The sequence below is a fragment of the Nakaseomyces bracarensis genome, assembly GCF_045282275.1.
Source record: "Nakaseomyces bracarensis strain CBM3 chromosome Unknown Scaff13_0, whole genome shotgun sequence".
In the NCBI taxonomy this organism is placed as follows: domain Eukaryota; kingdom Fungi; phylum Ascomycota; class Saccharomycetes; order Saccharomycetales; family Saccharomycetaceae; genus Nakaseomyces; species Nakaseomyces bracarensis.
In genome coordinates, this window is record NW_027263959.1 from 2,292,453 (window position 1) to 2,315,027 (window position 22,575).

Here is a 22,575-nt window from a genome sequence, read left to right on the forward strand (position 1 = left end):
ATTAATGGTTAATCATCAAATATAAATTAATATTCGTTCCATATCTATAACCATAGTAAAGAGAAGTTTTATTATAACTAATGTATATATATAAATATTATAATTCTCTCCACGATTCCCTAAGTATTTCCCACTGCACAATCGGAGATGGTGACGAATTAGCCGTACTCTTTGGTTCTATTTCCTTCTCGAGGATAACATATTTTTCCCAAATCCTAGAATTTTTCCAAACTACGATAAAACTATTCTCCTCATCTTCAGAAAAGCTTGAATTGGACTTCCGGCGTCTATCTCTACACCAGGCTATTCTACACCTGTCTTCACTGAACTCAAAGTCATTTATATTATTTCGTATTCTAGGGTTTTTGAGATGAATTTTACACATTGACCACACCGAATCTAGATATCGGGGTTTCCATTGTTGAGGAACAAGATTGCGCAAACTGTGTACTTGATTAGTTTTTGGTGACTGACGTTGCAACGGCACCGGGCTTAGTGAGGCCCGCCCCACAGAGTTACCATTATCATGGACAACATTTTCCACTGCCGGAACATCAGATATTGGAAGAACCTGAAAGATATGTAGCGTTTGCTTATCAGAGACAACAGCGAGCCTTGTGCCGTGGGGACTAAAGGACATATCATAAATATCGGCTCTATCCAAACCGCGTCTAAATTCTCGTATAAGTGTTCCATTGTGTGTACTAAAAATTCTTATCAGAGTTCCTTTATTTGAGCAAGTTGCCACCATAGTACCTTGATTATTAATTTTTACCAATCTTATAGGACCTCTGTGTGCCTTAATAATGGTAGTTGGTAAGAAATTATCCACCACAGAAGACGAATTGTCTGGATTAGCCTTCAACTTCGATAAATCAGCGAGATGCAACTGCCCAGTGGTCTTTGCCGAAGGGTATGCCACAAGTCCAGTGACCTTCGCGTTGTTTGTAGTGACGACTTTGAAATCAATACTTCCAAACGGATATATCTTAATTGGAGGACAAAGCAATTTTGGATTGGAGCTGAAGTTATAGATGAAGAGTTCATTCTCTAAACACACTAGAATATGCACTCTGGAGAGAAGAACTTTCCTCACAACCGACATGAACTTCAACGATATGGACTCCTTCTGTTGGAGATCATCCCACACCACTAGCCTATTGAGAGAATACCGCGGCCTATTTCCACCGCCAATCAGTGCAATGTAATTTGTCCTATAAAGCATTTGTGTGTGACCTATCCCACCACCGCGCTCAGGAGTCGACTTGAAACTCTTGGACAACTTCAAGGAGAGCGGATACGTATTGTACACCACAAACCCATCGTTCGTGGCACAACTGAAACAACTTTCGTCCTGGTTAAATGCCACATCCATAAACTTATCCGAGTCATCCTTGATCTCCCGAACAATTTTCTGTCTAACATCCATCTAAAGCAAGGAACAAATAGCAATTATAATTATATACCTTAGTAGCTTTTCTTGTCTATATATCCACCATTGTTAGTATAACTTTAAATCAATATACACTTTTTAAATAATATAGAAGACTGGCATATAGCCCTACCCCTAAAAATAAAATCACTAGGGCAGGGAAGATAAGTAAAACCCTAATAAAAAAAATATCACACGAACTATAAAAGTTACCCTGAAAAAACGTGAACAGCTCGTAAATAAGAATAAATGAGCATATCCATTGGGATGGATATTCCGTCCAAAAAAAAATTTCGTCCGCGGAGAAAAACACCAAACAAAAACAAAAACCATAAATAAAAACGGAAAACGGAACTTCCCTCTCCACGGATGCGCTTCTGTAGAGCGAGCTAACACAAAAAAAAAGAAAGAGTTGACGGAGCAACTAACACAAACAAAAAGAAAGAGTTGACGGGGGCAATTGACGAAACCCCTCGAATTCAAAAATTTCAAAAAAATTTCAAAAATTTCGAAAAATTCCATTTTTAATCTTTTGGGATAATTCCGTTTTCCACGGATATCAGGGTAACAAGTTATAAAAAGAAAAAACAACCAGGAACACAATATATTCTGCTGTTGTGCGGGGTTTTGTTAGTGGAGTTCAAATGCTATAACATATATTCGATCTATATGTAAATCGATGTTCTTATATTAGCAATTGATATTGTATAACATTTAATAAAGCATGCAACCAGAAATATATAAAAAGAGAGCGTCAATTGCATATTCATACTCATATACATATACCTATTTTCATATTTATATTCATATTATTTTTATATGTAAAAAATTCCCATAAAGCTATATAGGAAGTACTAGAACAAATGGACAAGGATAAGAATAGTATCATTGAAAGTGATGAATCAATCCGTGATAAAGGTACTAATGCATTCGGGCAGGAGTATCCCTCAGGAATCAACCTGTATATCCCTTTGGTATCTATTATACTGTGTTTGTTCTTAGCTGCTCTTGACATAATGATAGTTACCACGGTGATAGAGGACGTTGCACGTCAGTTTAGTGCGTACTCTAAAGTGGGATGGCTGTTCACGGGTTACTCCCTGCCCAATGCCTTGCTTGTGTTGGTGTGGGGCCGGGTGGCCACCCTAGTTGGTTTCAAGACATCAATGTTAACCGCGATCATTATATTCGAAATTGGATCACTCGTGTCGGCATTGGCAAACTCAATGGACATGTTGATCGGGGGCAGAGTTATTGCTGGTGTTGGTGGTAGTGGTATTCAGTCGTTGGTGTTTGTTATTGCCTCGACTATTGTGGAAGAGCGCAAAGTTGGTATGATCGTCGCTATTTTGGGAAGTGCTTTCGGTATTTCTTCTGTGGTGGGGCCATTCCTTGGCGGGGCATTCACTTCTCATGTGACATGGAGATGGTGTTTCTATATAAATCTCCCAATTGGTGGACTGGCATTCTTTTTATTTCTATGTTTCTATGATCCATACAAGAGTAACGAACAACAGGGCAAATCTATCTTTAGAAAACTTGGATACCAAGCAAAGCACTTCTTCACAGCCTTGTGGTCTCAACTGTGTAGACTTCGTATGGGGTCCACATGGAAGTTAATGGTTAAAGAACTATTGTTCAGGTTCGATTTTATTGAATTTGCATTTATGACTACTGGTTCTGTCCTGATCCTTCTGGCATTTACTTTTGGCGGTAACCATTTTGCTTGGAACTCTGGTTCGACCATCGCTATGTTTGTGTTGGGCATATTGTTCACTATATTTGCTCTTGTATACGATTTTGCGATATTTCCTAGATTGTCAGTTGTCCAACACGTTCCACATTATCAGCCACTTATCAGTTGGAGAACTTTTAAAGTCCCTGGTATTTTCCTCTTCAATGTCTCGGTGTTCTTTGTTTGTTGTGCCTACGGTATACAGGTCACCTACATCATCCAGTACTTCCAACTCATTTACAATGAGTCTGCTTGGAAAGCCTCAGTACATTTAATTGCTTGTGTCGTCCCCACTGTGATAACAGTAATCAGCTCAGGTATGTGTAACAGCAAGACTGGGTATGTCAAGCCCATAGCCATATTCAGTGGAGTAACCGGTATTGTTGGTGCTGGGATCCTAACCCTATTGAATAACCATGCCTCCAGTGCAAAACATATTGGCCTGTTAATTCTACCAGGTGTCGCATTCGGAGCCATTCTACAATGCAGTGTCATAGGTGTGCAGATCCTGCTGGACAAGAAATCACCTACTTACAAGCACGATTTCGTATCCGTCACCACATTAAACGTGTTCGTCAAGAACCTGGGTAATGCATACGGTGCTGTGCTGGGCGACACAGTGTTCAGTGTCTCAGCACTAAACCTGATAAGGAAAAGAAAGGTAGCCATGCCCGGTGGCTACCCTACTACCGCAAATTACTTAGTCATCGCCAGAGAACAGTTCTTCGACGGACCACAGTCTCCTATCGGAGACATAATCAGCAAATCCATAGTAAACTGTTTCTACATGGCCCTCGGAATGTTCGCAATAGTACTAGTAAGCGTACTATTCCTATCAAACAAGAAGGTAGATATAAGGAAAGACACAGAAGACATAGAAAAACAATACGAATCAGAGTAGCATATATGTAATATAATAAACAAATTAAATATAATAAACAAATTAAATATAATAAACAAATTAAATATAGAATTTAAATAATTGAATATAGAATGCAAATAATATAAAAATAGAACATCATCAGTGCTCATCGCTTTTAAAAAAATAAAAAATGTAAACAAAAGAGTTATTGCCACAGAAAGAGCCGTACCAACACCGATTTTTGTTGTCTTTTGTGAGTCCGAATACCTGAAAACAAAATAAACAAAGCAAGAATTACAATTGGATCAAATAAGATTTAGACAAAGGTGAGGGGGTAATGGTAACTATAACGTAGAAACTATCATCATAAAACAGTTCTAGAAAGAATATATACAAGATGTCAAATAAGGATCGAGTGTCTGTGCCCAAGCCGTTGGGAGACATTGGTAATACGGTTGGGAACAAAGATGCTCGGAATGTGTTTGAGAGATTAAGTTTGTCTCCTAAGAAAAGAGTTCCTGATAAAGTCGTGTGGAAGCCGGCGGTGAGGGTGTCACCCAACTCTAAGGGTAAAAATGGTATGTCGGCGCTACGAAATGTGAATGAGACTCCGAAGAGGTTAAGCACGCCGCCGTTTTTGAGGGAGTACAGTTCTAGGATTACACAGAGTTTGGATAGGCCTCATTTCGATAGTAATAGTAGTACCAAGTCTAATTCGACCCCACAACAGACGAGCGCTATCATGAATACACCTACAAACCTGATAGAAAGGTCGAACCTGCTACGTGGTAGTAACACAGATGTCTTTCTCCAACCTATATCTCCTACTAAGATCACTTTCAGTAATGAGAAGAGACGTGGGGGAGACGGCTCTTCCAGCCGTATACTATCACGGATACGTAATATACGCGCATCTCCTTTAAGAACCGCTGCACCTTTACCACAGGCACAACCAATTAAGAGAAAGAACCTGACACAGAGACTTAGAGAGGAAGAAGAAGGTTTACCCAAGAAAAGGGTCAGATTTCAAATGCCAAACCAGCCACAACCGAATGCCTCGTACCTACGACCTACCAGCAGCAGCAACCAAACAAATGAGAATAGAAGTACGAATGAGGGTAGCGGCAACAAAAGTGATACCAAGAACAGACGTCCCAATAGCAGAGATTCTTATGGTGTCACTACTGGGAATTCACAACAGGCTAATGATGAAGCAAGAATACGTGCACTGGAAAACACAGTTCGGGCTCTAGAGGCTAGAATCAAGCAATTAGAAGAAATCATATCGAAAACATAAATCATATCCAAAGTGTAATTCTAATTATATCAACACAATAATTGAACGTCAGAATGATATGGCAAAGGAATAAATATCATAAATGCAATAATATTAATTATTTCAATTGGCTTCTTACATCACAAGAGACGAAGACTGTTGTGGAAGGGGCGTCGTCCAGGAAAAAAAATTAAAGGGCTTAAAAGGAAGGGGACAATAGTAAAAGCTTAATATAATGAAAAATATAGTATTGAATGGATTGATTGAAACCTGATTTTGGTTAAAAAGGGGAATTGATTTGGATTTAAGATCTGATATATAATACTCTAGATTTGGATTTAAAAAGAAAAAAAAAAAGAAGTATAGTCTAGCAAACAAAGAGAAGAAGTTACGATGAATATTGTTAAGTTACAAAGGAAGTTCCCTGTATTGACACAGGAGGACATGTTCTCTACGATAGAGAAGTTTAGAGCTATTGATCTTGATGACAAGGGTTGGGTTGAGAAGGCTCAAGTTTTGGAGGCAGTTTCTAAGGAAGGTACTGCTACTTATGATGAGGCCAGAGAGACTTTGAAGCATGTTAACGTCGATGCCTCTGGTCGTGTTGAATTGGAGGACTATGTTGAATTGGTGGCCAAGTTGAAGGAGAACAAGAGTGAAGCCGTACCACAGACGAGTTTTAATGTATCTAGTACTGAGACTTCTGCTCCAGGAGGTACTTCAGGTCTACAACATAAGGGTTCTGGTGCCCAAGCCAAGATTATTGTTGGAGGTTCCACTACTGGTACTACTCACACCATTAACGAAGAAGAAAGAACAGAATTCACTAAACATATTAACAGTGTTCTTGCAGGGGATGCCGACATTGGTCACTTGCTACCGTTCCCTACCGATACTTTCCAATTGTTTGATGAGTGTAGAGATGGGTTAGTGCTATCAAAACTGATTAATGACTCCGTGCCTGATACAATTGATACAAGAGTTTTGAACTGGCCAAAGGGGGGTAAGAAGTTGAACAACTTCCAGGCCAGTGAAAATGCCAACATTGTTATTAACTCCGCTAAAGCCATAGGTTGTGTTGTGGTCAATGTCCACTCAGAAGATATCATTGACGGTAAGGAACATTTGATTTTAGGTTTAATTTGGCAAATTATTAGAAGAGGTCTATTAAGTAAGATCGATATAAAATTGCACCCTGAATTGTACAGACTTCTGGAAGACGATGAAACTCTAGAACAATTCCTAAGACTACCACCCGAGCAAATCTTACTACGTTGGTTCAACTACCATTTGAAGCAGGCTAACTGGGATAGAAGAGTCTCTAACTTCTCACAAGATGTTTCTGATGGTCAAAATTACACTGTACTATTGAACCAATTGGCTCCAGATGTCTGTTCCAGAGCTCCACTACAAACGCAAGACCTACTGCAAAGAGCTGAACAAGTCTTAGATAATGCTGATAAACTTGGCTGCAGAAAGTACTTGACACCTAGTTCTTTGGTTGCGGGTAACCCTAAGCTGAACTTGGCTTTTGTGGCACATTTGTTCAACACTCACCCAGGTTTGGATCCAATTGAAGAGGCCGAAGCTCCAGAAATCGAGGACTTTGACGCAGAAGGTGAGAGAGAAGCCAGAGTTTTCACTTTGTGGTTGAACTCTTTGGATGTCGACCCACCTGTTGTTTCATTATTTGAAGACTTAAAGGACGGTCTTGTTCTTCTACAAGCCTATGATAAAGTAATGCCTGGATCTGTCGATTTCAAGCACATCAATAAAAAACCAGCTAATGGTAACGAACTATCTAGATTCAAAGCACTTGAAAATACAAACTACGCTGTTGAACTAGGTAAATCTAAGGGTTTCTCCCTTGTCGGTATAGAAGGTGCTGATATCGTTGACGGATCTAAGCTATTAACTCTAGGTCTTGTCTGGCAATTAATGCGTAGAAATATCGTGAATACTATGCAAACTTTATCTGCGAGCGGTAAGGACGTCAGTGATGCTGAAATCCTGAAATGGGCTCAGGAACAAGTGGCAAAGGGCGGCAAATCATCTACCGTTAGATCATTCAAGGACAGCTCTTTGTCCAATGCTCATTTCCTATTGGATGTTTTGAACGGTATTGCTCCTGGTTATGTTAACTATGACCTAGTCGCCCCAGGAACTACTGATGAAGAGAAGTATGCCAACGCTAGATTGGCTATTTCTATCGCAAGAAAGTTGGGTGCCTTGATATGGTTGGTTCCTGAAGATATTAATGAAGTCCGTTCCAGATTGATCCTAACATTTGTTGCTTCTCTAATGGCTTTGAAGAGATGAGTATTACAGAAAAGAACAAAAACTAAATTGTTATTATTCTAACGATTATATATTTTCTTTCTAGGTCAGCTATTTTAGTTCAAAAATTAGCAACCTATGTATTTGTACAATTTCTCAAATAAAATTAAATAAAAACTGTATGACCTTTTTTGTTATTTCTTTTCCCATAACAATTTTCTTAAAGTACTGCTATGAATTACATACTTCTATTTGAATTACTAGCTAACGTAAAATACCCACTAGCTTACATCAAACATATTAGGACAGTTACAGCCACAACCACTAGCACATTCTGATGCTACATTCCACCATTCTTTAGCACAAGATAAATGTATTATATGTTGGCAGTTACCACAAATAAATACACTTCGTTGAGCTTTTAGTCTACAATATACACATGTGTTCGTAGCAGAATTTTCATTTGCAACCCATTGCATCCCAATCCCTTCAGTGAAGTTTGTGAAGAAATTTTCCTCTTTCTTATCAATTGTGCTTGCTTTCAGTATATTCACCCTTTCAATGGGTAAATTCCACTGGTATAATAAAGACGAATATTGCAAAACATAATTCTTTAGTTTCTTCTCATCAAATTCATCAAAAAATTGATATTCCGGGTCTTCAACAGCATTCAAAACATCATCATCCAAAAGCTCTAAGGTAATCTCAGGAAGTGTACTGGATGCAATTGCATTTTCAGTATTAGCAAAAGGCGTTTGTTTGCCAGATAATGGAGATTTGGAACTCATTGCCCTATGAGCATCCCATGTGTGCCTATGACCAAAATAATCTCCCGAACTTACAGATGATGTGTCAGGTGAATGATATTTAGAATTTTTCCCCCTTTCATAAGAGTGTGAGGTCATTACAGCGCTATGTACTGACCGTGAGGTATTACCATTAGACTGTGAATTATTTTGGACTTCCTCAAAAGAGATAATACCAATAGCGTGACCTTTTTCTTCAGGGTTTCTAGGCACTTCAACATTTTTAGCAATATGTGTCTTTTTTATACAAAGCACACAATAAATCATTGCAAGCATTTGAACATTTTTCTGTTTCTCAAAATATTGAATGGTTTGTTTTAGAAACCATCTGATTGACATAGGGTTGTTATCCCATATAAAGCTATATGGATCATCATTATCTTGTACCATGAGGAAATCTGAAAGTATCTGCCAGCAGTGAGTAATTTCTTCAAAGCCATATTTTTCTGCTACCAATGCGTTTTTCTTTGCGAGTTCATCAGCAGGGAGATCCATCACATGGTATTCTAAAGCCAATTCACGCTTATCAGGAATCAGATCATTGAAATCTTTCAGTATAATATAATTTTTATGTCTTTTTCCTGATTCCATTGTTTTAGCGGATTCAGAATGCATAGAGCTAAAGGCCTTGGGAAATGTATTTTGTAGCACGGGAAATTTATTTCTTACGACAATATCATTTCTTAGGATATCATCCCAATCGTTTTCAAAGCTATCAAAAGAATCATCACTATCACCGTCTGTATTTCCATTTTCCTTTTTATCAGTATCAACTTCTCTCAAAGATGAGCTATCTAATGTGTTTTGCTTTGATAGTTTGCCTGTGGTCACCTTCGACTTATTTACTTTTTTGTTAGTGTTAAAGTTCTGACGACCTCTAATAATATCACGTTGCATGAATTTCATTAAGTTTTGCTGCTTTTTCTCATGTTTGCCTTCAGAAGCAAAAAAACACAATAGCTGACCAGATGAAGTCCAGATAGCACCACACTCATTAGGTACAGGTGTGCTATCAAAGTTTTTATTCTTAGTCATAAGATCGTTTGGACCAGCCAAAGGATCAATTTCGTCAACATATAAATCAGTATCTGTATCGGTTGAACTTTCATCCAGAAAACCAGATCCCATATCAGAATTTTCAACAGATGAAAATTCTCCCAAATCAATTTGATCAGCAATATCAAAATTTAATAGCGGCTCATCGTCATGGTCAATTTCCTCTAAATTAATTTCTTCTCCTAATGCATACCGTATACAAGGTTCGAGACAAAATAAACTCTTATTCGCGTATGTCTCTGAAATGTTCACTAACCCATTAAGTAATTTTTTCTCAATATCTGTTTTTAGGTTTGGGTTCTCCTCAATAACAAACTTAGGTGGATTACCAGGGCTAGGGTAATCGATCGGAAAGTAAATCGAAATCCTAATGAAAATATAAGCCTCCGGATCATTTTCTGACCACGGCCCATTCAGAGTTATGGTGATTTCACGATTTGATACTAAAATCTTCTCAAATATAACTCGAGGAAATTTGTGTCCAACAGCGCTAACTTCTTCACCTAAGTTTTGTAGTTTTCTTGCAACAAATAGATCTTCATTAGGACTGTTTTGATTCATCCTTATACCAGATAACCAAGCTAAGTGGCTCATATTGTTGGTGCTTTGAACTCCGGATGTTGAGACAAATGTTTCTTTCCTTCTGATGAAGTTATTTTTTGGTTGGTCATCATTTATGACAGAGATATTATTATACGATTTATATTCATAACTACCATAGACGTTCTCTTTCTTCTCTCTTCTATTATATTCTAGTTTTTCATAAACCGAGTCAGCAACAGGCCACAATCTCAAATCTCCATCAACTGACCATGTTACCATCTGAAATTCTCGTCCATATTCTTCTGTATATCTAGAACGCCATAAAAAATCTATAACTCTATCAGAATGTCCTTTAAAAGCATAAATTGGTTGAAGTTTTGACTTTTGTGGGGTATCCTCTTCGTTGGGAGATAAATTCATCATATATATAGAATTATAGCCATCTACCATCGGCATCACACAAAATCCATTTCCAAACGGTAGATACCTACTTCTCCATATAGGAAAGTCAGTGGATATTGTACGCTTACATTCATCCCCAACAGCTTTTGAATAATCCCATATATTAACTGTACCATCATTTCCACTGGACATTATTTCGGATTTATTGAAGCGGTTAAAATCTATATTGTTTAAGCTTCCTATGGCTTCAAGCTTTCGTAGAGGTTCGGAACCCTTCCTTATATCCCAAACATATAACTCATTACCGTGTGATGATGCCATGATATTAGCGTCGTGATGATTCCACTTAACTTGGGAGGCTCCTGATCTCCAAGCACTTGTTGTGTAAAATGGCTTTGAAGCACTCCGTAAATCCCATGCATGTACATATGTGTCTACTGAACATGTAGCCAAAATATCAGGGTGTTGAAAGTTAAAATTTATGTCAGTAATTGCCCTTGAGTGACCGTGGAGTACATGTTCTATCGCATCATTAGAATTCTTCATTAAGTTCCAAATAAGGGCCTTTTGGTTCGAAGTAGAAACAACCCAATAGGGCTTTGCAGGGTGAGGCGACCATTGAACATCTGCTACTTGCCATGGCGTAGAATGGTGTAGTAACCTTGGAGGTGAGAATGGATCGTCCAAATCAATGATATACAAACCTCTTCTACCAGCCAATACTACATCTCTACCAGAAGGATTTATAGATACAGCATTGAATCCACCATCTACTCGGAGTGACAGTGATTTTCCAAATGTAGATGAGTCACCAGACTCATATTTATCAAATATTACCATCAGCTGCCTGGTTTTATTGAAAACCAATTAAAATATTCTCAATGTATTTATTGAACCAGATTATTTTATTTTCAACTCGAAGAATTCACTGCTGGATCTGGATATTACACAGAATAAAGCAAATACCAAGCCTATTCTCCCATTGAAGTAATAATCTGTTGTTCCAGTCCTATTGAAAAACCTCTTAGTAACACAATTATTTTTTTTTGGTCTTTATCAGATTAGCGATGCCCTGATTATATTTCGTAAATCAAAATATTGATGAATTCACAGAGACATTATCATATTAAGTTGAAGTTTATATATTTTATATTGGTTATGATGACCTTTAATATGTTCTACTCTATAAAGTCCTTTAAGTTACTTACAAAGTTTCCTTTATCATATATGTTAACAATCTCTGCAGCAGATGTGATCGTGGTATAGCCAGATAAAGTATATACAGTTGAATCGTATGCATCGGTGCTGTAAATTTCCCGTACACCTTCATTATTCTCAATTGCGAGGTAGTATCTACCGTTATTATCCTTCAGAAGGTCACCGTTCCTCATATACTCATGAATAGTAAACCATTTGTCCTTCTCATTGGTAGTCATTCCTTCTTTAACCATCTTGAATACATAATGACAAAATATACCCAGTACCATCAAAAATGAGCCACATAGGATGGTTAATATCAGAAGGGGCTCAATCCGCTCCTCTTCATGTTTTGTAAACTCAATGTATAACAATCTCGAGAAAGCATATCCGAGCAATACTATGTTAGAGACCAGGAAGGAAAAGAAGTAGAAGTAGTTTCCCATACCTACACAGTTATTAATCCAGACACAGTGGTGATCGGCTAACAATATACAGGTGTCACATACGGAACAATGCTTAGACCTGGCAGGTTTTTCCTGCTTGCAAGTTCGACATTCATGATTTGGGTAATATATCAAGTGATCATATGCATATTTATCAGCAGAATCCGGCCGTCTGTTCTCTATGGTCTCCGGTTTAACTGCTATGGATAAAACCAGAAATGTTAATGGAAGAATTAGTAATATCGGTATTATTATATATTTCTCAACTGTGTATAATCTGTGTTCAATGAAATATAGTGCCTTTGCATAGAAAGTATGAGCCATATAGAGGTATACCGCGAGGTAAAAACCAGGAACTAAGTAAAATTTATATCTGTACCGTGTATTGTCTAAGATCACAGGTCTATATACCTTGTAGTAGTACCAGTCAAAAGGCTTCGTATCCCTAAACTGGGGAGATAGTAACAGTAAAACAATTTGAATTACTACCAATGCAAGTACTGCAGCCAGCAACACCATAATCCTTTTAACTATTTCACTTGGACAGTAAGTTTATTAAATTTGTAGCCTGTAGTATTCTGTTCCAATGCTTTTTTGTAACAAATCTGTCAGTTCTTTCAACCTACATTATATAATTGGATGGATCAAGCTATAACCGAGTCCTGAAAAGGGCCCGAAATATCCATTCAAAACAGGCTGTTCCCTTGGCATATGTGATTTGAAAGCTGATATAAGACAGGTGTATTCCGACAATATTAAGCAGAATTGTTAAAACTTTGACTATTTTATCAATTTACCATGTTCAAAACCATAGCCTTTAGAAGGAGCTTCGGGACGATAGGTTTGTTACGGGATGCTCAGAAGACTAACATCGAGGCAAGAGTGTTATCACGTATACTTAACCCTGTTGCTGATGGTGTCGATGATCCTACTATCAAGTCTGGTTGGAAACTCTGGGCGACACATCTTTTCCAGAGCAAAGACCAGACGATACACAGGTTAAAGATGTTACAGAATAAGCTTATGGACACTAATAATCTCACCACTGGAACAAAGAGCAATAAGATGTTATTTAATGAGATAAACCAGTGGCATTACCAAAATCTGAACGCTACTGAGGTTACTACACCAACACTCCTAGTACATGGCTACGCAGCGACCAGTACCTCATTCTTCAGAATATTTGAGTATTTGACCAGGTCCTTTAGGGATGTGTATGCTATCGATCTCCCAGGTAACGGACTCTCTTTCACGCCAGAACTCGATATTGGAACAACTGAACCTCTGCCCTTAGAGGTTCAAGACGTCGGCAAGGACGGGAAGTATAAAGTGTCTTATACAATTGATGAAAACCACCATAAATATGTAATCCAGAAGATGGAAGACTACTACATCGACAGAATAGAGCAATGGAGACTAGATAACAAGCTCCCCAGTATCAATGTGGTGGGCCACTCCTTTGGCGGTTACCTTTCCTTCAAATACGCCGTCAAGTACCCACGCAGTGTCAATTGCCTCGCGTTGGTCTCCCCACTCGGGATGGAACGCAACTTGTACTCCGTCAATAACGGCCTCTACAGCAACACCATCTACCAACGGGACTACGACAATTGTAACTCACCACACTACGACCGCCGTTTCAAGCTTAACCAGTTCTTGTTCGAAAGACAATTGAGACCCCTCAGATGGCTAGGACCACTAGGAGCAAAACTCTGCTGGAACTACATCAGAGCCGCCTACCAGAGAGTACCTTCTCTAGAGTACAAAGAGTATGCATTCGAGACTTTCTACGGTAAAGGCGGGCTCCCTCCACAAACAGCGCAGATATTCACAAAGCTGTTCAACAACTCCCTCCTGGCAAAGGACCCTATACTAGACTCCCTCCACCACTTACACACCAAGAAACTATTACTGATGTACGGCCAGTACGACTGGATGAACAAGAATGCCGGAAGAATCATGGCATCGACGGTCCCAGCAGCCCAGTACGCCGAGATACCAGACGCCGGCCACAACATCTTCCTTGACAACCCAGATCACTTCTCTAAAACACTAACTGACTTCCTGAGCTAAAGAGCTTGACTGAGCTTCGATGGTGTTATGCCCTACCATGTGAAAAATATTCAATTTTGGGTGATGAGATGTGCTTGTACGCCGCTTTCTGTGCTGACTCGGTATTCTATTATATAAAAAATAATATTGAACTTATAGTTTCTTTGTTTGTGGACAAAAGCCAAGAATGAAAAAAAAAAAAAATTGGCTAAAAAAAAAAATTTCACATGGACAATTGGGATTAAAGGGTTCTTGTTATTGACATTGATAGCAATATAAGGCCTTGTTCAATTGAATATATAAAAGAGAAAAGCAAGATAAGGGCTAGTGTAATAAAAGTAAAAAAAAAAAAAAAATAAAAGTAAGGATATAATAAATAAGAAGGGTGGATGCAGGTACATAACCCCTCTGGACAGGATGTCCTGGATTTATTTGATCATGAGAATGAAATAGATTTTGAGACAGCGTATCAGATGTTGAGTGGTATGCTTGAAGAGTTGGATAATAGGCCGTTAAGTCCCTACAAGGAGCTGCGACACCCGGAGATGCATACACCGGGGACGACGTTTGCAAATCCTATGCCGAACCCTACCACTCCGAATTTGTTAACTGTGATACCGACGGGTATGACACCGACATTACAACAACAGTATCCTAATGGGATTGCTCATAATAATAATAATAATAATAACTACAACGCATTTAATAATATTCGATTTTCACCTGAGTCACAGTCACAGGCACGGTTCCCATTTGACGATATTCCAAACTCTAAAAGCATAGATGCCAAGATGACGCCTCTGGGACACGATTTACTGCATTTTCCAAATAATACCTCGAAAGTCAGTAGCCCGAACTTTGAGTATCCAGATATACATGGTGGTTCGCATTTTCTCTTACGATCCCCGGGAATGAGTCAGACTGGTATAATGACGAACCAAGATATCATGAAGATGGCTCCTAAGAATGATTTTGTTCACAAGATGATCTCTGAAGATCATTTTCGGAATGCGGAGTTACTAAGCACATATGAGTCACATGCGATTGAGAGTTTCCTCGATAATCTGATCTCCACTAACCCATTAAACGATGACAAAGAAGAACCTAAAACTGCAGAGCCCATAAAGTTGCAAGTGCCTGATATTACAAAGGAAAGCAAGCAGGAGACTGATCATGAACAATTATTAATGAACAAAGTCGAGCATGAGCCAATTAAAAACATCACACTTCCAGAAACTCCAAGTACAACAATCGATAACTATGAGATAAAATATAGACCAAAAAGAGTTTTCAAACCTGTTAGAGGCTACCCTTGTAATAGTGTAGAAATTCCAGGTATAACGATTTCAGATGACGATATACCGGCAGATATTAAGGGAGATCTTGCTAAAGTACGAAAATGGAAGCATGTGCAGCTTGAGAAAATACGAAGAACTCAGTCGAAAAATGCATTTGAGGATTTGATCAAACTTATTGATGCATCTGAATTGAAAGCTGAAAAGAGGGTCCCGAAATATAAACTTCTTAACTGTGTTATGGACGATATCCAAGAATTGATGAAAGCTAACGAACAATTAGAAAGCATGTTAGAGACTTGAAGATTTACGAGTCTTAAAATTTGTTCCTTTCAATATAGAATATACTTAAATAATATTCATAATTAAAACTATAATTCTGGCGTTAATTTTTGACACTGAGTTAAATAGGTACGCTAATAAAACCTACATGCATGATGCACGAAGAGAATTTGGGAAAATCCAATGAATATTTATAAAAATGGGATAACGATAGCTTATAAACTAATTTAAAAATACTGTGCAACAATAGTTACTAAAAATACGAATTTCACAAGTTTGTTTTATCCAAGTAGAACCTGACCAGCAGTATCTACATAGATCCACATACTTTTGCGCACCTTATCTACATTATTTTAATTGCTTATTTGAGCGGTTCAAATGGTAACCATTATAACTTCAGATCAGATAAAATCTGAGTAGCAAGTTCTTTATACATCCAAGTATTACCAGATAGCTTTTTGAAGTGAATACCAGCTAGACCAACAATTCTAACCTTAACAATATGTATCTCAAATTTGATGGGAGAACGGTCTTGTATTTGAGATCTGGCATTGTTAAAATTATCTAAATAATCACCTTTTAGATTGTGTAGCATGTCAGCTTCATCATAGGCATTCAATGAAGAAGTAGAGTGTCCTATTGTTAGATGTGGTTCGTCATTGTCTCCCTCGGGGTCTGATATAACATTCCTCCCCTCGTTGAGACTCAATGGAGATTTTTGAGATGACCAGTCTAATGCAATATCATCAGTATCGTTATTTAAAGACTCTACCTTTTCTGGTGCAGTTTTAGCACTCATTAATCTCATTGTAGGAGTCTTAGTGCAGACAAACCCTCCTTTAACTTCGACGAATTCGATGTTATGTTTCTTCAATACAGAAATTATCTTATATCTAACAATTGGTAATGGTTTAGAGGATGTAGTTTGTACAGAGAAGAAACCCTTCAAAAACAAAGTACGTGGGAAGTCAATAGAAGGCATACTCCCCGGTGGAGCCTTTGACGCTTGTTCTAAAATAGCGTCATCTGATAAATCTTCTATCACTGGGTTGTTATGGGAAATTTTAAATGCCTGACTGTCATTAGATCTATCACCATTAGGTATCTCTAAAAACCCTGTGTCTACAACCTCTTCAATGCCAGCCATGTTAGTTGGTACAGCAGGACGTGTATAATTGAGAGACTCTCTACGAGCATGACCGACAGATTTTGCCCTCGCTGTTGGGTGCAATTTCTTCCCTTTGATATGAGGAACTGGTGGGAGCACCTCATTTTCCTCATTATTTTTTATGCTGTGCTCGATAATTAATTCAGCGTTGGCGGGTAATGCGGGGAGATGATGACCTACAATTTCAACAGGTTTTTGAAGTTCGTGTCTAACATTTTGAGGAACTGCACTCATGTAATCAGAAACAGCTCTTGAATGTGTACGCTCTGTCTTCTTAGAAGGGGTATTTAATGAGTTATTAGAAGGCTTTTGATGGCGTTGAGAAAATCTTCTAAAAATATTGGAAAAAGCAGATTTCTCACCATCCGTTGCAGATTTAGGACTGGGTGTAGAATCTATATGACCAATCTTTTTCACATTAGGTTTTGCTGAGTTATCAACTACAGCGCTTCCAGTTTTTGGTGACCTACTTTCAGTGATACTCTTTTGTTTTTCTTGACTTTGAATAGGAGTTGACATTTGTGGTGTCGCAGGGGGAACAACTTCTGTAGGGCTAGGTTCACGATTCTCTGCTCTTTCTTTGGTCTCCTTCTGTGTTATGACATATTCACGATCAATACCGCTATTCAAAGGACTTGAAGACACATTGTTGAGTCCTAACCAGCTATTTGAACTTTCTTTGGAGTCTCTTCTTAGCTTTTCTGCTGTTAAGTAGTACAATGATAATAAAGGATTATATGCTTTTGTTGGATCTTTGAAATCATCATCTTCATATTCTGAAGTAGCAAAGCTGGAAAGAGATCTGTTACATTCTGTCCAGTATTCTTCAGATAAAATTTTATATTGAGGCTCAGAAATCAAATCCAACAGCTTCCTATATGCCTCATCAATGTTCTCAATAAATTCAAGTCTATACATTTCTCTTAAAACTTCGATTTCGATCTTGTCCGGAGTTAGCGGTGTTCTTTTTGGAATATATGATTGTGGTGGGAAGTCATATCCTTTCAACACCCACTGGTGATTTACTACCTGTTGTAATGTAGCCCTCTTATGGGGTTCCACTACAAGGATCTTAGAAAGCAATGATATGACATCAATAGATAGAAATTGTGGGTATGTGACTTTACCCTTTTTAATCTTCTCGTGTAAAGCGCTGGAATTTTCATCATCAAATGGTACTTTACCACATACGAGAACATAAAGAACGACACCAAATGACCAAATATCAACTTCAGGCCCCAAATAAGGATGTGCTTTTAAGAGTTCTGGTGCTGCGAAATAGAGAGAACCACAAAATGTCTGCAAACTTTTTCTAGGGTCATACATATTTGATAGACCAAAATCAATCAACTTTATTTCTCCTGTCTTTGAGATCATGATGTTTTCTATCTTTAGATCTCTATGTACTATGTTATTGGCGTGTAGATACTGCAGTGCGCTTAGTATACCACGGGCAAACCTCCTAGCGTGACTTTCCTTTAGCGACCCATGTTGGATAATGTAGTCGAGCAGCTGTCCACCGGAGATGTACTCAAAAAACATGTAGTAGTGATTCGAAAGAGTCTGCATCTCGTACAACTTGCACACATTTGGGTGAGATAACACTTGTCCTAAAGAGGACTCCCTCACTGTCCTCCTATCCCTAGACATCTCTTTATCTAGCTTCTTCTTACGCTCCTTGAGCTCATTCTCGTCTACGGGTGGGGGCAACTGCTGTTCCTTGTGCAGATACGCCTTGGTGGCTCTATGTACAATCTTTATAGCGCAAACCTCATTACTCTTCCTGTTCCGAGCAAGCTTAACTTTACCCATAGAACCAGCACCAACAGTCTCTAAGAAATCCCAATCACCCAACGATTTCCTATGAAACTGCCTAGGCTGCTTATGTTTCTCCTTTTCATTCTCTTTATCCTTCTCCTTCTCCTTCTCCTTCTCCTTCTCCTTCTCTTTTTCTCTACTCCCTCCTACAACCTCATTAAACATCCTAGGCGTCGAATTATCAGTATTAACAGTATCAGTCACAATATCCCTCTTCCTATCTACCTGCCTAGCAACTTCCATTTAGTTGTGTATGTCTTTTCCTTATATTTTATTTTATTAGCTTCAACCCTAAGCCTTTGTTTTCTTCACTTTCTAAATCTTAATAATTTATAATATAAAGCTTTTTTTGTCGATGTTCGAACAAGTGAGGCTATAATAAGAAGGCCCTTGTTCGTATTCTTTTCTATAACTTTTTGCCTATTTCCTTGTAGATGTTTTTCTTTCTTTCTTCTTTTGTTAGATGTAGCTTATGAATAAATTCTAAATTCTAAATTCTAAATCCAAAATACAAATTTCAAATTCTAAATCTTAATCTCAGATATCAAAATCCTAAATCTTTAATCTATAAATTTCTAATCCATTTCAAATTAAAAATATAAGATATACAACCCAATCCCAAAATTGAGGGGCCCCACAAGAACCCAGAACCCTTTCTTATAACACGGAAACCCTTTATTTTTCATTTTTTAGTTAAACGCACGGGCGTTTCTGAGGTAGGCTCGATTTTAAAAAACAGCAAAATAAACAACGCCTCTCAATTTCCCTCCTGAAGTATTTCTCCGTGTACTACTATACGGAGACGTCACGTTTAGTTATTTATTATATATCTATACATATATCCTCTAGCATCTATATTCTATTTTGTTTTTTTTATATTTAGTCCTGGTCTGGTGTATCTAGTTTGGGTTTCTTTTCTGGTTCTTCTTCGTCCTCGGTTTCGTTGTCGTGGTCGTATGTGCCGATGTTGTTCTCTCTGTCGTCGAATGTCTCGCCGTTGAGGATCTGTAGCTGGGCCTTGAGTTGTTTTTTCCACTCAAGTGCTTCCTTGTAGTCCTCTAGTCTGTTGGCCACCAGGGGCTTTAGCCCCGGGTGGCCCATGTGCTCAAGAGAGTTCAGTATATCGTCAACATTGCAGCTGCGGCGGTCTTGCTCCTTCGCTAGCTCTCGGGCATACATAAGCAAGTGATTCACAAACACCGTAGCACTATGTTGTAAAGCAGTTGATGCGTCTTTCGTAATAACTAACTTCTTGGGCCTCTCTGCTTCCTTGTCATTACCACTACTACTACCATTGGCACCCGTATTCTGTACTTGTTGCTGTTGCATCTCTGGTACTTCTTTTGCTAACGACACTATCACACTCCTAGGGAATAACAGGTCCTGCATGGTCACCTTCTCTTGCTCCTTCATGTACGATGTGGTAGGATAATTCCCTTGTGCATCTTTCCTCCATCCTTTTGGTGGCATCTCTCTCTTCTATATTGTTGTGCTTACTTATTGCTTATTATTTCGCACATATAAGATCCATGTCAACCACAATCGTTTTAAAATAGAGTTGTGATCATCAAACTTTGTCCATCCTCTTCGTCGTGTTTAAATTTTTGAGCTGCAACGCGCCGGAAGGCTTTATTCCTACGGAATCTTCTAAGTAAATGCATTGTTTCTCGTGTCATTATTTCAACTACTATACAGTATAAGTTAATACAATACAATACAAATCAGTTACATGTACAAATATCAAAGTATTATATACATATACCATACATCTAAGATATACTATCCATTATGACACTATGACATACAGCAATTATGGCTATAGTATACTATGCAGCAATGGGTATACATTTATGCAACAATGATATTGTTACATTTTTGGGTGCACACAAATGAGGAATTGATAAGAAATATCTTAACTCGATGCCAATTCATTATACTTGCATTGGCTCCAGGATCGATCGACACTGTAACGTCAATTGATTGTTTTTGAATTTGATTAGGGTTCTTAGAAAAGGGCGTACAGATGGTGCTTGTGAAAAAAAAAATGTAAATAATCGAAAAAACTGGTGAAAAAAAATTTTTTAAAGAAAGTTGCGATGAGCTAGTACTAAGGTGATTATTAGTTTTTTCTATATTCTTTCTAGTAGAGAGTGAACTTAATAAAAAATAACCGTTTTTTTCAATAATGTCTGCTATGATTAGAGCCGCATTGACTAGAGTCCGGGACAACTTTCTGAGGACTCAGGCTGCTACAATTGATCCAAAGGATTTCACGGTAGTGACGGAAGGAAAAGCTGACATCCTGTTTCCGAAGCAAGAGGAGGTTTTTTACAATCCAATCCAGCAATTTAATAGGGACCTGAGTGTGACATGTATCAGAGCTTGGGATAATCTGTATGGGGTTAATTTGAAGAGTCGTAGACATGGAAAACACCAACAAAAGAGGAGGAAGTTGAACCCCGAGGTCAAAACTAGTGATACTACTACAAACTCAAATGATAGTGGGCGTTATATAACTATCTTGGAGGCACTTTCAGCCACTGGGTTAAGGGCTATAAGGTATGCTAAGGAGATTCCTCATGTGAAGGAGATTATTGCCAATGATCTCTTGCCTGCTGCCGTAAAGTCCATTGATAGGAATGTGCAGTATAACGGAGTGCAGGATATAGTGAAGCCAAATCAGGATGATGCAAATGTGTTAATGTACCGTAACAAAGCTGTGAATAAGAAATACCATATCATTGACCTCGACCCATATGGAACTGTAACACCATTCATCGATGCAGCCTTGCAATCCATTGAAGAGGATGGGTTGATGCTTGTCACTTGTACAGATTTATCCGTGTTGGCCGGTAATGGGTATCCAGAGAAATGTTTTGCATTATATGGAGGTGTCAATATGGTTTCGCATGATGCTACCCACGAGAGTGCCCTAAGATTGGTATTAAACCTATTGAACCAAAGCGCAGCCAAGTACAAGAAACACGTCGAACCTCTACTTTCTTTGAGTATTGATTTCTACGTACGTGTCTTCGTCAAGGTTAAAACTAGTCCAATTAAAGTTAAGGAACTTCAATCTAATACTATGATCACGTACCATTGCTCTCAATGTGGCAGCTTTGCTAATCAAAAGCTGGGTCGTATGGTAGAAAAACAAAGTAGGAAGAAAAAAGACCAGAAAATCGTTAAGTATTCTGTGGCCCAGGGTCCTCCAATAGACGAAAAATGTAAGTACTGTGGTGGTACCAACCATTTAGCAGGTCCAATGTACGCAGGTCCATTACATAACGAGGAATTCATTAATGAGGTTCTGAAAATTAATGAGACTAGATTGCAGGAGAAAGACACAGTATATGGAACTAAGGATAGAATAAAGGGTATGCTAACGCTTGCCAAGAGTGAACTTAATACGGATGGCTCTCAATTCTATTTCAGCCCCAACACACTATCATCTCTGATTAAACTGCAAGTTCCCGCGTTAAAGAGGATAGCCGCAGGTTTAGGATCACTCGGCTATGACTGTTCTCTCACACATGCTCAGCCATCTACAATAAAGACAGATGCTCCATGGGATGCGATTTGGTATGTGATGAAGAAATGCCATGACGATAAAGAAACTTACCAGGGCCGTAAACTAGAAGATATGCCTGAAAAGGGTATAGGATACAGGATTTTAAAACATCTAGAAGACAATAAAGAGCATTATGACGGTTTGTATGGTTCCAAGCTTTCTTTTGAGCAGAACGAGACCAGCGGTAAGATCGAAAAGATGAGAAAGCTCAAAATAGTAAGATTCCAAGAAAATCCAACCAAGAACTGGGGTCCTAAAGCACGTCCATCAGGAAAGGATATATAACAATAATATAGCTTTAGTTTACATTTTTTGATGATATTCGAATTATTGTAAAAAAAGATAATACTTTAGTAA

The 22,575-nt window shown here is 38.3% G+C and overlaps 11 protein-coding genes across 11 annotated transcripts; 6 read left to right on the top strand and 5 right to left on the bottom strand.

Annotated features, from left to right (window-relative positions):
* Window positions 1-97: 97 nt before the first annotated feature.
* Window positions 98-1,429, bottom strand: HSV2 (phosphatidylinositol-3,5-bisphosphate binding protein HSV2; the record flags this gene model as incomplete). Its single annotated transcript, XM_071055206.1, has 1 exon — window positions 98-1,429. One exon carries the CDS (start codon window positions 1,427-1,429, stop codon window positions 98-100), a length of 1,332 nt encoding a protein of 443 aa, XP_070909899.1.
* An 866-nt stretch (window positions 1,430-2,295) lies between these two features.
* Window positions 2,296-4,068, top strand: AZR1 (azole transporter; the record flags this gene model as incomplete). Its single annotated transcript, XM_071055207.1, has 1 exon — window positions 2,296-4,068. One exon carries the CDS (start codon window positions 2,296-2,298, stop codon window positions 4,066-4,068), a length of 1,773 nt encoding a protein of 590 aa, XP_070909900.1.
* Window positions 4,069-4,426: 358 nt separating this feature from the next.
* FIN1 (Fin1p) lies at window positions 4,427-5,326 on the top strand (the record flags this gene model as incomplete). Its single annotated transcript, XM_071055208.1, has 1 exon — window positions 4,427-5,326. One exon carries the CDS (start codon window positions 4,427-4,429, stop codon window positions 5,324-5,326), a length of 900 nt encoding a protein of 299 aa, XP_070909901.1.
* A 372-nt stretch (window positions 5,327-5,698) lies between these two features.
* Window positions 5,699-7,624, top strand: SAC6 (fimbrin; the record flags this gene model as incomplete). The annotated part of the gene is made up of 1 exon (XM_071055209.1): window positions 5,699-7,624. The coding sequence occupies one exon, from the start codon at window positions 5,699-5,701 to the stop codon at window positions 7,622-7,624; it is 1,926 nt and encodes a 641-aa protein (XP_070909902.1).
* Window positions 7,625-7,863: 239 nt separating this feature from the next.
* MTC5 (Mtc5p) lies at window positions 7,864-11,229 on the bottom strand (the record flags this gene model as incomplete). Its single annotated transcript, XM_071055210.1, has 1 exon — window positions 7,864-11,229. One exon carries the CDS (start codon window positions 11,227-11,229, stop codon window positions 7,864-7,866), a length of 3,366 nt encoding a protein of 1,121 aa, XP_070909903.1.
* Window positions 11,230-11,567: 338 nt separating this feature from the next.
* Window positions 11,568-12,551, bottom strand: SWF1 (palmitoyltransferase SWF1; the record flags this gene model as incomplete). Its single annotated transcript, XM_071055211.1, has 1 exon — window positions 11,568-12,551. One exon carries the CDS (start codon window positions 12,549-12,551, stop codon window positions 11,568-11,570), a length of 984 nt encoding a protein of 327 aa, XP_070909904.1.
* Window positions 12,552-12,830: 279 nt separating this feature from the next.
* On the top strand, window positions 12,831-14,105 carry ECM18 (alpha/beta hydrolase family protein; the record flags this gene model as incomplete). The annotated part of the gene is made up of 1 exon (XM_071055212.1): window positions 12,831-14,105. The coding sequence occupies one exon, from the start codon at window positions 12,831-12,833 to the stop codon at window positions 14,103-14,105; it is 1,275 nt and encodes a 424-aa protein (XP_070909905.1).
* A 368-nt stretch (window positions 14,106-14,473) lies between these two features.
* On the top strand, window positions 14,474-15,682 carry INO2 (Ino2p; the record flags this gene model as incomplete). Its single annotated transcript, XM_071055213.1, has 1 exon — window positions 14,474-15,682. The coding sequence occupies one exon, from the start codon at window positions 14,474-14,476 to the stop codon at window positions 15,680-15,682; it is 1,209 nt and encodes a 402-aa protein (XP_070909906.1).
* Window positions 15,683-16,049: 367 nt separating this feature from the next.
* On the bottom strand, window positions 16,050-18,890 carry KIN1 (serine/threonine protein kinase KIN1; the record flags this gene model as incomplete). Its single annotated transcript, XM_071055214.1, has 1 exon — window positions 16,050-18,890. One exon carries the CDS (start codon window positions 18,888-18,890, stop codon window positions 16,050-16,052), a length of 2,841 nt encoding a protein of 946 aa, XP_070909907.1.
* Window positions 18,891-19,526: 636 nt separating this feature from the next.
* On the bottom strand, window positions 19,527-20,117 carry DPB4 (DNA polymerase epsilon noncatalytic subunit; the record flags this gene model as incomplete). The annotated part of the gene is made up of 1 exon (XM_071055215.1): window positions 19,527-20,117. The coding sequence occupies one exon, from the start codon at window positions 20,115-20,117 to the stop codon at window positions 19,527-19,529; it is 591 nt and encodes a 196-aa protein (XP_070909908.1).
* Window positions 20,118-20,832: 715 nt separating this feature from the next.
* Window positions 20,833-22,503, top strand: TRM1 (tRNA (guanine26-N2)-dimethyltransferase; the record flags this gene model as incomplete). The annotated part of the gene is made up of 1 exon (XM_071055216.1): window positions 20,833-22,503. The coding sequence occupies one exon, from the start codon at window positions 20,833-20,835 to the stop codon at window positions 22,501-22,503; it is 1,671 nt and encodes a 556-aa protein (XP_070909909.1).
* Between the last annotated feature and the right edge of the window lie 72 nt (window positions 22,504-22,575).